The 14,427-nt window shown below is 45.1% G+C and overlaps 1 protein-coding gene across 2 annotated transcripts in view; it reads left to right on the top strand.

The window, feature by feature from the left end:
• The window catches only part of Pxn (Peroxidasin), a 96,200-nt gene extending 82,010 nt beyond the window's left edge, over positions 1-14,190 (top strand). For both annotated transcript variants that reach the window (XM_037415247.2, XM_075873716.1), the window contains 2 exons: positions 9,902-10,113; positions 13,875-14,190. In XM_037415247.2, coding sequence (XP_037271144.2) covers positions 9,902-10,113; positions 13,875-13,975 — 313 coding nt within the window. In that variant the 3' untranslated portion in view covers positions 13,976-14,190. The remainder of the gene's footprint in view (positions 1-9,901; positions 10,114-13,874) is intronic.
• Positions 14,191-14,427: the final 237 nt, after the last annotated feature.

Genomic DNA, 14,427 nt, shown 5'->3' with positions numbered 1-14,427 from the left:
TCTTTCATCATACTGGTGGCCCAGGGCCCCCTGATTTCGCATCCTTCGTACAGTCTTACTTGAACTGGTATAGCGCATTACGGGAAAGAAGAAACGGCCGAGCAGACCAACACAAGAGGACTCGGACGTTTCTTCTGCTCAGCCGTTTCTTCTTCCCCGTAATGCGCTATACCAGTTCAAGTACGTCGAACCAACTCGCCCAATCTTCAACATTCGTACAGTCTACCTCCCACATTTTTCCGCGAAAAGCCGGGACCTAAGGAAGGACGTTCTGAGAGCCACGTTATCGCATCACTTCCATTTCGCATTCATTGTGACGCTAGTGTTCTTAAGGACTCAACCTATTTGGTGTGAGTGAGTGAGTGAGTGAGTGAGTAAGTGAGCGTGCGTGCGTGCACGTGTGTGTGTTTAGGCGCAGTTTAGGCCTTCGCCATGAGTGATTGAGTGAGTGAGTGTGCGTGCTCTTGTGTTTGTGTTTAGGCGCAGTTTAGGCCTTCGTGAGTGCTAAGCACAGTTTAGGCCTTCGCCATGAGTGAGTGAGTGAGTGAGTGAGTGAGTGAGCGAGCGAGCGAGCGAGCGAGCGAGCACGTGCGTGTGCTGTGTCTGTGCGTTCGTACGTGTACGTACGTGTGTGCGTGCGTGCGAATGCGTGTGTGTATTTAGGGGCAGCGCTCTGGTTAAACCTGCCCCCCCTTAGCCTGATGGAAGGCCTTCCGCTTTTTCGCGTTCATGGCACACCACACTTTATTATCCGAAGTTGTGTAGCAATGAGATCATTGATTGGCCAACATTACAGCGGAGAAATAATATGCCAAAATGAATGAACAGGGTAGTATCGGTTACTACTTTTTTTTCTTTAAAAAAGTTAATTCCCATGGTTGGTAACCGCTAGGGAAGTAATAGTTATTAAAAGCTGGTAGTAACAGAAGAGGTAGTAACTGTTACCAACCTCCCCGTTACTAGCTGCGCTTACTACCAGGGTTGTAACATATGTGACGAACCATTACTACCCCGAAGTTAGCAAGTACTACCACCTTTTTTCTAAGAGTATATGTTCAAAATAATACTTGTCGCAATGCAAATTTTTCTGCGCACTTGAAGATGCAATATTAAGAACTTGATGAAGAATAAGGGTTCCCAAACATAGTTATTAATCAAAGAATAATGCAAAAAGTAACCACCAACGTATTCAAGAAAATAAGAACAGTGGTGCTAAGATAACGGTACAAGGTTTAGCGTGTACCAACCTAATGAGCTCGAGCTGGTTAGATGGCCACACATTTGCCTACACCACTTTCCGCACTGTAAGCAAAAACTATTCAAGATTGGAGTTCTTGAGGCTCGTGACCTCTAAAAACTCCCCCGTGTTTAGAATGACTCCCTCGCGTTAGCGTAAAAGGTTGGACGTAACATACATTTACCACCACCTCTGAGGGGGCAGTAGTAATGGAATGTCAAAATACAGTTTTACTTCCTGTGGGGTGTTTTCTATGACGTGGTTTTCAACCATCATTTGGAAGTTTTTTGACTTCGCGATTGCAACCTGCAGCTGCTTCGGTGATTTTTGCACCCCCCCCCCCCCATCGAATCGCGCTTTCATTATCGTGAATCCTGAAGGTATGCAAGCATTACTTTTTTTTTTTTCAAGGATTGGTATGACATCGTTGCGCCTCATGGCTGACCTCTGGTCAGCGCACTTTCACATGAACAGGCACCTTTATACAACGAGCTGGAAAAGCATCCTCTGAAAGAAAAAGAGGGGCCTACTCCCCCCTCCGCGCAAAATAAAAGCCTGCTGCAAAGTTGTTCTCTATTTTTTTTAGATTCTTGCAAATTGTTGGCGTCAGCGTTGCCAGACAACCAGATTGCGAAAAACCTGGTGAAAATTGCAGAATGCTGGTGTTGAGGTTGCAGAACAGATACACCAGACAAATCTGGTGAAAAGCGGTGAAAAATGTGGAGGAATGGCTTTTCCCTATAAATATCCGCATTTTCACCGCGTTTGCCGTCGAGTTGTTTGCCCTTAACAGACTGGTGAGGACGCATTTGCCGTCGCATTAAATAAAATGCGGAAACTTGTGATTTACAGCACACCGTCTTTACGTTGATCAATAGCTCTCCAGCGCGTTGGTAGCGTGGGCGCGTCCTTTTGTCACACACTACTACTAGAAAAAAAAGCCTAGCACTACATGTTTGCAAAAAGGACTCTGGCAAATATAATCAAGACCGTTGTTCATACGAAAGCGTTCGTAGCCCCAAGTGGTAAGAGACAGTGCTATTTTCTTTAAGGCAGGGCTTTTGCAAAGCAAAACAGCTGAAAAATGGCCGCCCGCATCTTCCCACGGGGAAACTCGAGCAAATGCGTCACAGACAGGGGTGAGGGAGGGGTATTGCGAGAACGTTTCGTAATTGGGTATGGTTCGGGAATGCTAAACTGTTATTCCGCCTTTATTATTTTTATTTATTGAATGGAGGAGAAGCGTTGCCTTCAATGAGTCGTGGGACGCTGATGTGCGATCCAGGGCCTACACATACCAAGGTGGGGTGCCGTGAACAGTTGCACCGCTATAGCAGTCGGTTTTTACTAGCAGACGCTGCCTGCGTCGACCTTGCGAGGCGTGAGAGGGGGGGAGGGGAAGAAGACAGCACGAGACGCAAGCATGCGACGCGAGGCGCGAGCATGCGCAGTGGGCATGTGGACATCACCGCCGACGCACGTCGTGTGACATCTTGCGACTAAGAAATGCTCCACACATAAAATTTATTTACGATTTTGAGTGCAATAAGCTTCCCGCCAATGTGTGTTTAGAAAAAGCGGTTAACGAATAAGAGTGGTAGGTGCTTTACTGTGGGAGCTGTCCCGTGGGTCTCACACTTGATGAGGCCGAACAAAATGTGTTTTAAAAGAAGTGGTTAGCGATTTAGAGTACTTGGCACTCTACTATATATGAGAGGGCAGAAAGCATTTCCTTCGGCCTCACAGTCAATGAGGCCGCAACTCTAAGAATCACCACTTGTGTTTAGCAAAAGAGGATAATGATCTCTAGTACTAGGTACTCTTTTATATGAGAGCATAAAACCGTCCCGTGAGGTACTTTTCGCTGTCCCAACGTTACTTGCTTCGAAAAAATGTTTAACGATTTCGAGTACTTCGTACTTAAATATGGGAGAGCACTGAGCCATCCCACTAAAAGCTTCGATCGTACTGTGTGCGGTGTTTAGAAAAAGTGTTCGACGATTTAGAGTACTTGGTACTCTACTATGGGAGAGCAGAAAGCCGTGTTGTGTTTAGAAAAAAAGGGTTAACTATTTGGATGGAGGAGGAGGAGGGATGAACAACAAGAGAGAAGGCAGGGAGGTTAACCAGTCAGATGCCCGGTTTACTACCCTACGCTGGGGGACTGGGAAGGGGGCATAAAGATAACAGAGAGGGAGGAAAGAGAAGAGAAAGAGAAAAAAAAAAGATTGTCCGTCAATCGGCTGGCGCGTATGCAGCAGTGGCACTACACAAAAGTTAAAGGTGGTCACATAGGCCTGTAGCCCTCAAAAAGCACAAGACAGCTTTGACTGCTTTTTTAGCCGACGAAAGGTGAGGACGGTGTTCCAGTAGCATCTGCATACAGAGTGGCCGATCGTCCAATTATAGCAATGCGTCCGAAAGCTTCTGTATTTCAGAGGCAAATCGAGGGCAATGGCATATCAGATGGTCGATGTCTTGTTTGGTGCAGCAGACGTCACATTCTGCATTGTCGGTCAATCCGATGAGGGTTCTATATGCTTTTGTGAAGGCAACCCCCAAACATAGGCGACAAAAAAGTGAAGCTTCACGTCGACGAAGTCCGGATGGAGGCCGAAGTTCCAGTCGAGGGTTTATTTGGTATAGTCTCGTATGTCTTATGCTTGGGGTGTTCCACTCCTGCAGACACAGACGACGTGCCAGGTGACGAAGTTGATTTGCAGCGTCAGTCCTTGACAAAGGAATCGGAAGGATGTACTCTTCTTGGTGCGATGTGCGAGCCGCGTTTTGTGCGGAATCATTGCCACTATTCGGAGTACTAGGTGCCCTACTATGGGAGAGCATAAAGCCGTCCCATGGGCCTCACGCTCACTGTGAAAGTAGGAATAGACTGCGCACTTGCGCGTTTTGTTCAGCTTGAGAAGGACAAATTTGAACCCAAAGAACTACGCGGCGAGTTGCCAAGAAGAACACAGATCACGCGGTCTTCATTCCTACCTTTTCAGCAGCTTTCATGTGATTTCTATTGCCAACTTTTTCTCTGGCATACAAATGATATGTTACTTCTAGCAGATAACCCGCAGCGGCACTTTTTTTTTAAAAGTAAACTAACATATCTCTCGAAACCCTCTGCCGAGCTTCATTTAGGGAGCCACCTTTTTTGTCGTTTATCCGTTCCATTCGCTGATTGACGTCCACTACGTAGCTCGTTTGCTTTTATGGCTTATTTCAAAAGATTTTAACAAATCACACTTCAAATGAGCATGCATTTACGATATGAGGGAGACTTGTGAAAAAAAAAATTAACAGCTTATCCACGGAGTGAATGAATGAGGATGATTGGGGCGGAACGTCCATCAGCTTTCCGCATTCCCATTAGTCCGTTCGTCTGTGCATCTAACCGCCTGCGCGTTCATCCGTCCGTCCGTGCGCCTGTCCATTCGTGCGTCCATGCGTCCATCCCTGCGTTTGTCCGTGCGTTTTTTCGCGCGTCCCTCCGTGCGTCCGTGCACGCGTCCGTGCGTCAATCCGTCTGTCCGTGCATCCATCCGTCCTTCCGTCCCTGCGTTTGTCCTTGTGTCCGCCCGTCCAATCGTGCATTCATTCGTGCGTCCGTCCATGCATCCATCCATTTGTGCGTCAGTCCGTGCATCAGTCTGTCTGTCTGTCTGTCTGTCTGTCTGTCTGTCTGTCTGTCTGTCTGTCTGTCTGTCTGTCTGTAAGTCCACGTGTCCGTCCATTCATTCTCCATGCGTCCGTCCATCTATCTAGTGAACACTCCATGAAGTACCACCATCTCACATCTTTTCATCCTACATTCATCTATATAGAAGTACCGTCATTCATTCCAGGGACTAAACGAGAGGTGGCTGCCTACTACTATGACGATAACTTCTGCTATTACTACTACATACATAGCGGACGGATGACCAACGGCTTAAGGAGCTTTCCCTCTAAAATGAAGATCTCAACAGGGTTACAAAAATGGAAACGATGCCTTTGACCAAGAAACTGCCTGGAACAGTTGCTAGATACGACAAAAGCTGGCAATGACTTAATTTTAAGGGCGAAGCTTCTTAGCCGTAGGCTGTGCGTCTTTGATGTATGTAGTAGCAATAGTAGTGGTAGTGGTTGTAGTTGTACTAGTAGGTAGCCAGCTCTCGTTTAGTCATTGGAATTTCCGCTGGATGGCGGTACTTGTATGTATGATGAATATATCATGAAAAGATGCGAAATGGTGGTACTTGGAGTGTTCGCTAGATCGACGGGCGGGTTGTCGGACGGGCGCACGGACAATAGATGGTCTGCTGGAGTAAAGTACAGGTGAAACCAACGTGTGGCCGCTGGCAAACCTGGTGAAAGTCCGGATGGTGAGCCATCTCGTTCATTTTGGGAGTGATTCACTCCATAAAATTCCGGGAATAGAGGACACGTATATTAAAGACATCATCTTAATGCATAAGAAAGGCGATTACAAGGACTAGAAGAATTACAGGCCGATCAGCTTGCTCTCTGTAGTATACAAGCTATTTGCAAAGGTAATTGTTAACAGAGTAAAGAAAACATTAAAATTCAGTCAACCAAAGGAACAAGCAGGACTTCGAACAGGCTACTGAACGACTGACCACATTCATACTATCAATCAGGTAATAGAGAAATTCTCAGAATATATCCAACCACTATACCTAGCCTTCATAGATTACGAGAAGGCGTTTGATTCAGTAGAAATATCAGCCATCATGCAGACACTGCAGAATCAGGGCGTAGATGAAGTATATATAAACATTCTGGAAGAAATCTACAGGGTATCAACTGCTACAATAGTGCTTCATAAAGAAAGCAACAGAATACTAATCAAGAAGGGTGTAGGCAGGGGGACACAATCTCCCCAATGCTATTTACCGCGTGCTTACAGGAGGTTTTCAGAAGCCTAGAATGGGAACAGTTAGGGATCAAAGTTAATGGAGAGTACCTTAGTAACATGCGCGTCGCCGATGACACTGCATTGCTGAGTAATTCAGGGGACGAATCGCAACTCGTAACTACGGAGTTAGACAAGGAGAGCAGGAAGGTGGGTCTTAAAATTAATCTGCAGAAAACAAAAGTAGTGTACAACAACCTCGGAAAAGAGCAGCGCTTCGAGATAGGTAATAGTGGACTTGAAGTTGTAAAAAACTATGTCTACTTAGGGCAGGTAATAACCGCAGAACCGAACCTCGAGATTGAAGTAACTAGAAGAATAAGAATGGGGTGGAGCCCATTCGGCAAGCACTCTCAAATTATAACAGGTAGATTGCCACTATACCTCAAGAGGAAGGTATATAACAGCTGTATCTTGCCGGTACTTAGCTACTGAGCAGAAACCTGGAGACTTACAAAGAGGGTTCAGGTGAAATTGAAGACGACGAAGCGAGCAATGGAAAGAAAAATGGTAGGTGTAACCTTAAGAGACAAGAAGAGAGCAGAGTGGATTAGGGGACAAACGGGGGTTAAGGATATCATAGTTGAAATAAAGAAGAGGAAACGGACATGGACCGGGCATGTAGCGCGTAGACAGGATAACCACTGGTCATTAAGGGTAACTAACTGGATTCCCAGATAAGGGAAGCGGGTTAGGGGGAGACAGAAAGTTAGGTGGGCAGATGAGATTAAGAAGTTTGCGGGTATAAATTGGCAGAAGCAAGCACAGGACCGGGTTAACTGGCGGAACATGGGATAGGCCTTTGTGCTGCAGTATAGACGTAGTCAGGCTGATGATGATGATAATTTTAAAGACGATAGTTTTTCTAGGGCACTTTTGACGCAAAAACTCTGGTCTATCTGCCTGTAAATTTGTCTGCCTGTCCACCCTTAACGCAAATCGGGTACTCTAAACAGCACCAGACGATGTATACAAACAGCACCAGGCGCTACGGATTGGGCCGACCCCATCCGCAGCGCCCACCAATGTTGCTTAAGGTTCAGCGTTCATACCTGTGCGATTGTCAATTAAAAAGCAATAATTTCGCATATCTGAGGCACGATAACAACACGTATATATTCTGCATGTGCGTCTTTTACTAGAAAAGGCATACATAAGTAATTCTAAGGACCGTAGCGTTCATCACGCTGCGCTGACTATGTAACGCTTGCACAAAGAAGCGAGTGTTTCCAACGCTTTGCTAAGACGACACGGTGGTGGCACCTACCCGTCGTTTTGCGTTCTACACCTTATCGCCTCCTAGACGGGCGCGCATGACTGTCTCCAGGCCACGCGCTTCATTTTACAAAAAAAAAAAAAATGCCAGATGGCACTCATGTCTCACGCGTGACGTGACTTGATGTGCTCGTTCGCCTCCGCTGCACGCTCGAGGCACTCTAACGCAGCGCCTCCGGAATACCATTCACCGATTTTCTTGCACAGAACATCAAATAAATGTTTTTTCACTCTCTCCACACGCAAGACTATCGTCTTTCGCCGACATTTGCAGATTCTATGCAGATACGGGGCTAATTTTTTTTTCATTTGCGTTTCAAATGACGACAAAAATTGCGCAGGAGATGCATTCTGTGATTGCCAACTGTCTTTCATCGCATAGCTGGCCTCCTTGAGAAGACCTAGTGATGCCGTCGGAAAGAAGCCTGTACAGGCGTGTGACCGGTCTTCGCTCACGTTCCTGAATACGGGCTGCTTTACGGTGTTTGTGCACCCCTCGCTCAATGAAAATGACCGAACTGCCGTGGTTCGTGTATGCACATGTATATTTTGTGGACTTGTGCATCAGCTGTGCTAACGCGGGTGGGGCCAACAGACCGAAATTGCAGCCAACTTTTGGATAATTGAAAAGATGATATCGGACGGGTTTATACTAAAAGGCTAATGTGATTCACGGCGGCTCGCAACGCACCTTATGTTTACGCGTGAGCTATGAAACTTCATTTGTTCATCGAAGCAAAAAAAAAAAAAAACTTAGCGCTTTCCTACCGGCACTATACCGGGTTGTCGAAGTACAGTTGGGTAACGCGAGCGGTCCATTCTAATACGAAAAAGAAGTTGGGGTACCCTTTAGCTTCACCTTGAAGAGTTGAACGTGTTAGCGTTATTCCGTTCTCATAGTGTGTTCTTCAAAAAACTTAGTGAATGAAACCTTTTCGAACTTTCGATAGGTGCATCCACTATACGTGGGTACAGTAACGTCTGTGCCTTTTGTAGTGGGGGACTGACTTTAAACTACGAAGTCGTCATGATAATCCCATGTTCTGACGCCCGATGCTGATGTTCGCTTGTACCACGCATTAATACGGCAATACTTCAGGTTGTATTGTGAAGCATGTAGACGGGACGCGCGTGTTTGTAAAACATGAAAGTCACTCTCACTGCATTTTTAACTAGAGGAAGTTGTTTTCACTGTATTCACAAGCAGTGACGTGGCGGTGTGGCCACGCAAACGACCAGTGTTCGATCCCTATTCAGACCCAGAATTTTTATTACTTATTTTATTTGCATCTTTCTGGCTTTTTTGGTCCCGCAAAGATGCTCAATTTTTCGGTCACGCAAATAATGGTTTGTTCGCTCATAACCTACGAAGCCAATGCCGAAATTTCAACGAAATGTGTTCTTTAACGCTCTCGCGTTAAACAACGAGAAATCAGTTCAGGTGGTGTTTTATTCCACATTAGTTGTGTGAGTGTATGTTTTTGTCTATGTAGTATCTGTAGGTGTCATCAATTCTACGTCATGGGATATATAATAAATTTGTGGACTCATTGTGCGATTGGAACCGTCACCTTTTATTTATTTCTTTAAATAGTTCTCAGAAGTTCCCCCTAAAACTGTGTAAAGAAAGTAAAAAATTACTCTGTTTATACTCGCTCATAGCCTCGGTGTGGTAAATAATTACTACCCTTCCTACGTTCAACAACTCGGTTAGCATAAGAGTAAACTTATACTTCAACTTGTGAGTCGTTAAAAAAAACACATAAGAAAATGCGCTGAAGACAAGCAGTCTACAGCGTTTTCCAGGTTACCTCAGTTTATTTTGGTTCAGTGTGAACTGGGTGTCTCATGATTTTGCTCGTCACCTCCGCGTTCTCTTCTAAGGGCTCCGGCCAACCACCGTCCCTTGGAAGACACGTGGCGCCCGACGTGGGGCCATGTGCCACAACAATGTACCCTAGCCGCATTTTAAAAAAAGTGCCACCATATGCACGAAGTGAATGATGATGAGTAGACGAAGCTCCGTAGGTAAACCTTGCAAATCATGAATCCCCCGTACATTCTGCATGCCTACTCGATTTTATTACAACGCTCTCCCTATCGTACGTCGCCGCACTAAATCGAACGATTGCCTTCCACTGATGACACGCACCATATGTGACATCATTCCTATTTTATAACATCTCGCATCTTTCATTATCAACTACAAGTACAGCCGTCCAGTTTATAACATCTTGCATCTTTTCATCATCAGCTGCAAGTGCCGCCATCTAGTGAACACTGCAAGAACTAAACGAGAGGTGGCTACATACAGGGGATGCACAACCCACGCCTCAAGGAGCTTCACCACAAAAAGAAGAAAATTAATGAGCACCATTATTTATTTGGTCATCAGGAGTATTTTTATCATGTGAGACAAAATGTCTTCTCTCATCGTATTTTTCCCGTGCTTTTTTCATTGTTACCAGGCTGTGGTACCTGAACGAGGGCACCTTCACTGCTGAACAACGCGAGGAACTGAAGCGCTCTTCACTGGCGCGCGTACTCTGCGAGAATGGTGACAACATTACGCACGTCACTCGCGACGTGTTTACCCTACCGGATCGGCAACACGGGGGCATACTCCACTGCACGGAGATACCTTCCCTAAACCTCGACCACTGGAGGGAACAATCACCAGGTCCGCTGTTGTTGCCGCTTTTATTTGCTTTCATCACTCGTTTATCAGTTATATTTGCTTTAATCGCTTCTATCCTACGTGTTTGGTTGGATGCTGGTCTAGACGTCGTAAGCCATGTACCTAAGCTTACTATATTCACTGGAGGGTGAAATGTCATCTAAATCATCGAAAAAAAGTAGCTAATGAACTCCTACCTGAACAAAGTGATGTTTTGCTTGGTTTTTAAAATTCTGCAAACACTGATCTCTTCCTCTTTTGACACGTTTTTTACTATAGCTTAATTATTCTAGAGCATAATCTAATTTGTTCTGCAGAGCATGAGTAAGCCCTAGTCAAAGAATTTCTTGTATTAATGATGATTGAAAGCATGCATTTGTTGTATTGCAACCCCTTCAGGGGGAGCTCTGTGGATATATGTGGTCTCGGTATTCTCTCAGTTCTCTTTTTTGCCGTGAAAGGCATATAGAACAATACGTACAATTTGTGTTGTGTTTTTTGCCTATAGTCTTTCTGCTTACTGATGTGTTCCTTCCGCTTTGTGGCCAGGGTGGCACGACTGACTCAGGCAATTACTCAGCCTTTAGTTGTGTGACTGGTGTGCCCCAAGAGAATCTTGTAACAAGTTTTCCTTGAATAAGACTATTTAAACCAAACACTTCTTGAAAAATGAAACCGAAACTCATACAGATGAACTTCAATATAATAACAATATGTCATAACGAAGAGTGTCGTGGTCTTACGTCCCAAACCACGATATGACTGTGAGAAACACCGCAGCAGAGAGCTCTGAAAATTTCTACCAGCTGGGTTTTGTTTAACGTGCACCAAATGTCTAAGCAGATGGGCCTATAGCTTTTTCGCTAGGAGCGCTAAAGCTCCAAGCACACATGGACCATAAAAATTCGGTTATATTGATGCAGTACAGCCCTGTCAGCCCTTGTCTGTCGTATCCTGCAGAAGTTGATCAAGCCTTATTTTCTTGGGACGGCTTTCATCTCACCCATAGTAGAGTACTAACTACTGTAAATCGCTAACCACTATTTCTAAACACATTACCCATCAATGCTAAGGTGGACGGAATCGTTTGCGGACGAAAGCTTACATGTCCCACCCATTTAGCAAATTTTAATACTCACCACTGGTCCACTAATAATGAAAAAAACACATGGGCGATGGACCACTTAAGGATTCGAAACAGACCTAACCAATTAACGTGAAATAGTTATTAACCTTCGAGGTTAGCCCAATCAGAAACACTGATCTGCGTGTTCTAGCTTCACTATATCATTTGCGTGAAGTACTTGGGTGGGGATGTTTTCTTTTCTTCTCGCGCCTCGGTCTCAACGCAACAGAATACGGAATTGTAAAGAGGGTATATATTAATACTATATATTCCTTATTTTTTGGTGCCGATCTGAAACCGTGGAGAGAGCTTAACAACAAAAAAGACGTACATGCGTCGTGCCCAGCTCCGATGAGTCACCACACGAAGCGGCATGATGGGGACCAAAACATGCACCTCTAATTACGCGCAGGCTGTGACCGTTTCTGTGAGCTTCAGCGAACATCCTGCCTCATTAAATTGTAAAAAAATAACAATTACATAGAAAAATAGAAAAGCTAGAACATTAACCAAGAAAACGAGCAAACGCAAAGATAAAGGTCTAGCAGAGTTTTCTTTTTTCTTTACTTTCAAAATGGCAGTGATGATGAGGAATTGAAGTAGCGCAGTTGGCCTGTGTATGAAGCCGGGCTAAATCACTCATAAGGACCTCGGCGGTGAACGCCTGGCTGGCTTTGAACCGGGAAACGGGGATGTTCTTGCTCAGAAATATGGTTTTGTGTCCAAACATTAGTCCTATGTGCCCGCTTTTTTAGACGAAACTATCATGCCGTGAATTACGCTCGCGTTGTACTCACGTACGAAGGAGCTTCTTTTTAAACACGCCAATGAGCGCTTGGTGAACAAGACGAATAAAAACAACATAGAAGTTGAGGGGTTGTGTGGCGATGCTCCAGTACTTCTTGGCAACTCAAGAGGGGACGCGTTGCTCGCTTCCGCGTTGCCAGTTGCACTTTCTTTGCCACGCGAAGATTCTAAATTCCGTCACGGGAGTGCTTCCGTGCGTGGGAGCTGGCGGAGGTGGCTCACCTGGGTACGCACGCCAGTTCAGTCGCTCTGTGAGTGCACCCACACTTTTCCCAGCCTCCCGAGGACGCGCGGCAACAAGTACCATTTGTTTAGCGTAGAAAGTGCTTACGACACGTAGCACTCGCATGTAATGGCTGTTCCCGATGTGTACAACAGCTTTCGAATGGTTCTTCAAGCCTCCGGCTGCGTCGATTCAAGGGCAAATACCTTGTTCTTCTTCACTTTTAGGTCTATGTATTAAACCTTCAGCGCCACCCTTCGAAAGCCTTCTGCGGCTAACGTGATTTCGCTATGCCTTCGGGATCGGAGGCATTTCTAGCTTGTTGTCCATCGAGTGCGCTGGGGCTGCCTTTGTGATCACTGACCTTTGAGCAAGCAATGACGTCATGTGGTCGCTTCACGTTACGTAACGCAATGATGATGTCATTAAGTGACGTCATCACGTGATCATTTTTTGTCACCTATGTTGATGTCGACGTAAATTTCAGCATTTGATGAGGCCATACAAGGCTTTCGTCTTTAAAAAAGCACATTATACACCTGGACATTTTTCCTTCACGTGCCAAGAACAACAAGAGTGCAAAAGTGGCAACGGGGAAGAAAATTATCACATTATTTATGTGTAACTTTGTGCTGGGCTCAGACGTTCACTTTACTTTATTGAAGTGGAACCTCCCACATGACTAATCAAATGGTGAAAACAGGTCGTCGTCGCCAACATGAATGATGAAAAAATAATAATGATGCGATGTCAGTGCCCCATGACGCGAGGTCATTTCAGCATCACTATTGGTTGACTCTGTATCATGACGCGATTACATGACATCGTCACTAGGTCAAAGGTGGGTCTATATGTCGGAGGCAGAGGGAAACCACGTTGGCTGCAAGAAGCTTTTTTTTGGGGGGGAGGGGTGTTAGTACAATGACTGGAGACGAAAATGAAATTTATGGCTATCGCTTATCATCATAATCAGGGATCACAGATGTATTAAGTGGCTTATTTTGGAGGGGGGCGAGATAAGGGGCATAAAATGCATGCTGCGGAAGCGCTGGGTACTAGGCTTCGAAATATTTCCTGTCACTAAAAGCCACTGCAAGAGCACGTTTCGAATTCTACGGTATGTTGGTGTTCTGCATGTTTAATAGAACTCCATAGACCTGATTTGGCCATCAGATAAAAAACTGTGATGCTTTCCGTCACCGAAAATCTCCCGTTTATTTACATTCCCAATGCCTTGAATGCCTACACACATCGCCGCGGTGTTCTAGTGGCTAAAATACTCGGCTGCTGACCCGGAGGTCACCGGATCGAATCCCGGCTGCGGTGGCTGCATTTTCGATGGAGGTAAAAATGCTGTAGGCTTGTGTGCCCAGATTTAGATGCACGTTGAACAACCAGAGAAGGTCGAAATTTCCGGAGCACTCCATCCATTACGGCGTCTTTCATAATCATATGGTCGTTTTGATCGTCTCTCATAATCATATGACGTATCAATCAATCAAATAAATGCCTACAACGATATTCCCTACATTTCAATTTTGTACACAAGTGGTATAATTATCAAATAACTTGTAAATGTGTCACATTTCTTTGATTTTTTCTTTTTAGACCCAGAATGCCCAGAGGTTCGCAGCAAGTTCAAGGCAAAGAAAACTCGGTCTTCCGCGCAAAGTCTCCGTGGAAGTCGACAGCAGAGCGCACATGCTTAGCCTGCAGGAGCACTCACATTGTGTTTTGTGGGCATTTTGTTTCAGTTCATCAAACGCGACAATCTCATCTCTGAACGCAACTTTCACTAGCAAATCTTGCAAAAACCTTGAAGACATCACAGGCCGCACCAGCCATATCACCTTCAATCGGCAGCATAAAAAGAAACATGTGTAAGATTGATTCACACTGAAAATCAAGGATCTTTTTTTTTTTTGCGTACGTCCAAAAAAATAATAGGAGGTGGGTGACGTAGCAGCACCATAACTTCCAAAGCAGCATCTTGAACATTTCAAAGCTTGCTTCTTCTGTGAACATTTCATACTTCAAGATTGTCAAATAACTTCCACAACAGCATTCTTTTTCCAAAGCAGAGCAGATTCAAAGTAGCTTCCGCTGAAACACGTTTCCCGAGGATCACACAGCTCCTCTATCTGTTATCAGTGAAGTGGTG

This window comes from Rhipicephalus microplus, chromosome 9 (assembly GCF_043290135.1).
Source record: "Rhipicephalus microplus isolate Deutch F79 chromosome 9, USDA_Rmic, whole genome shotgun sequence".
NCBI lineage: Eukaryota > Metazoa > Arthropoda > Arachnida > Ixodida > Ixodidae > Rhipicephalus > Rhipicephalus microplus.
The sequence above is the reverse complement of the archived record's forward strand: the minus strand, read 5'-3'. Positions and strand labels throughout refer to the sequence as shown.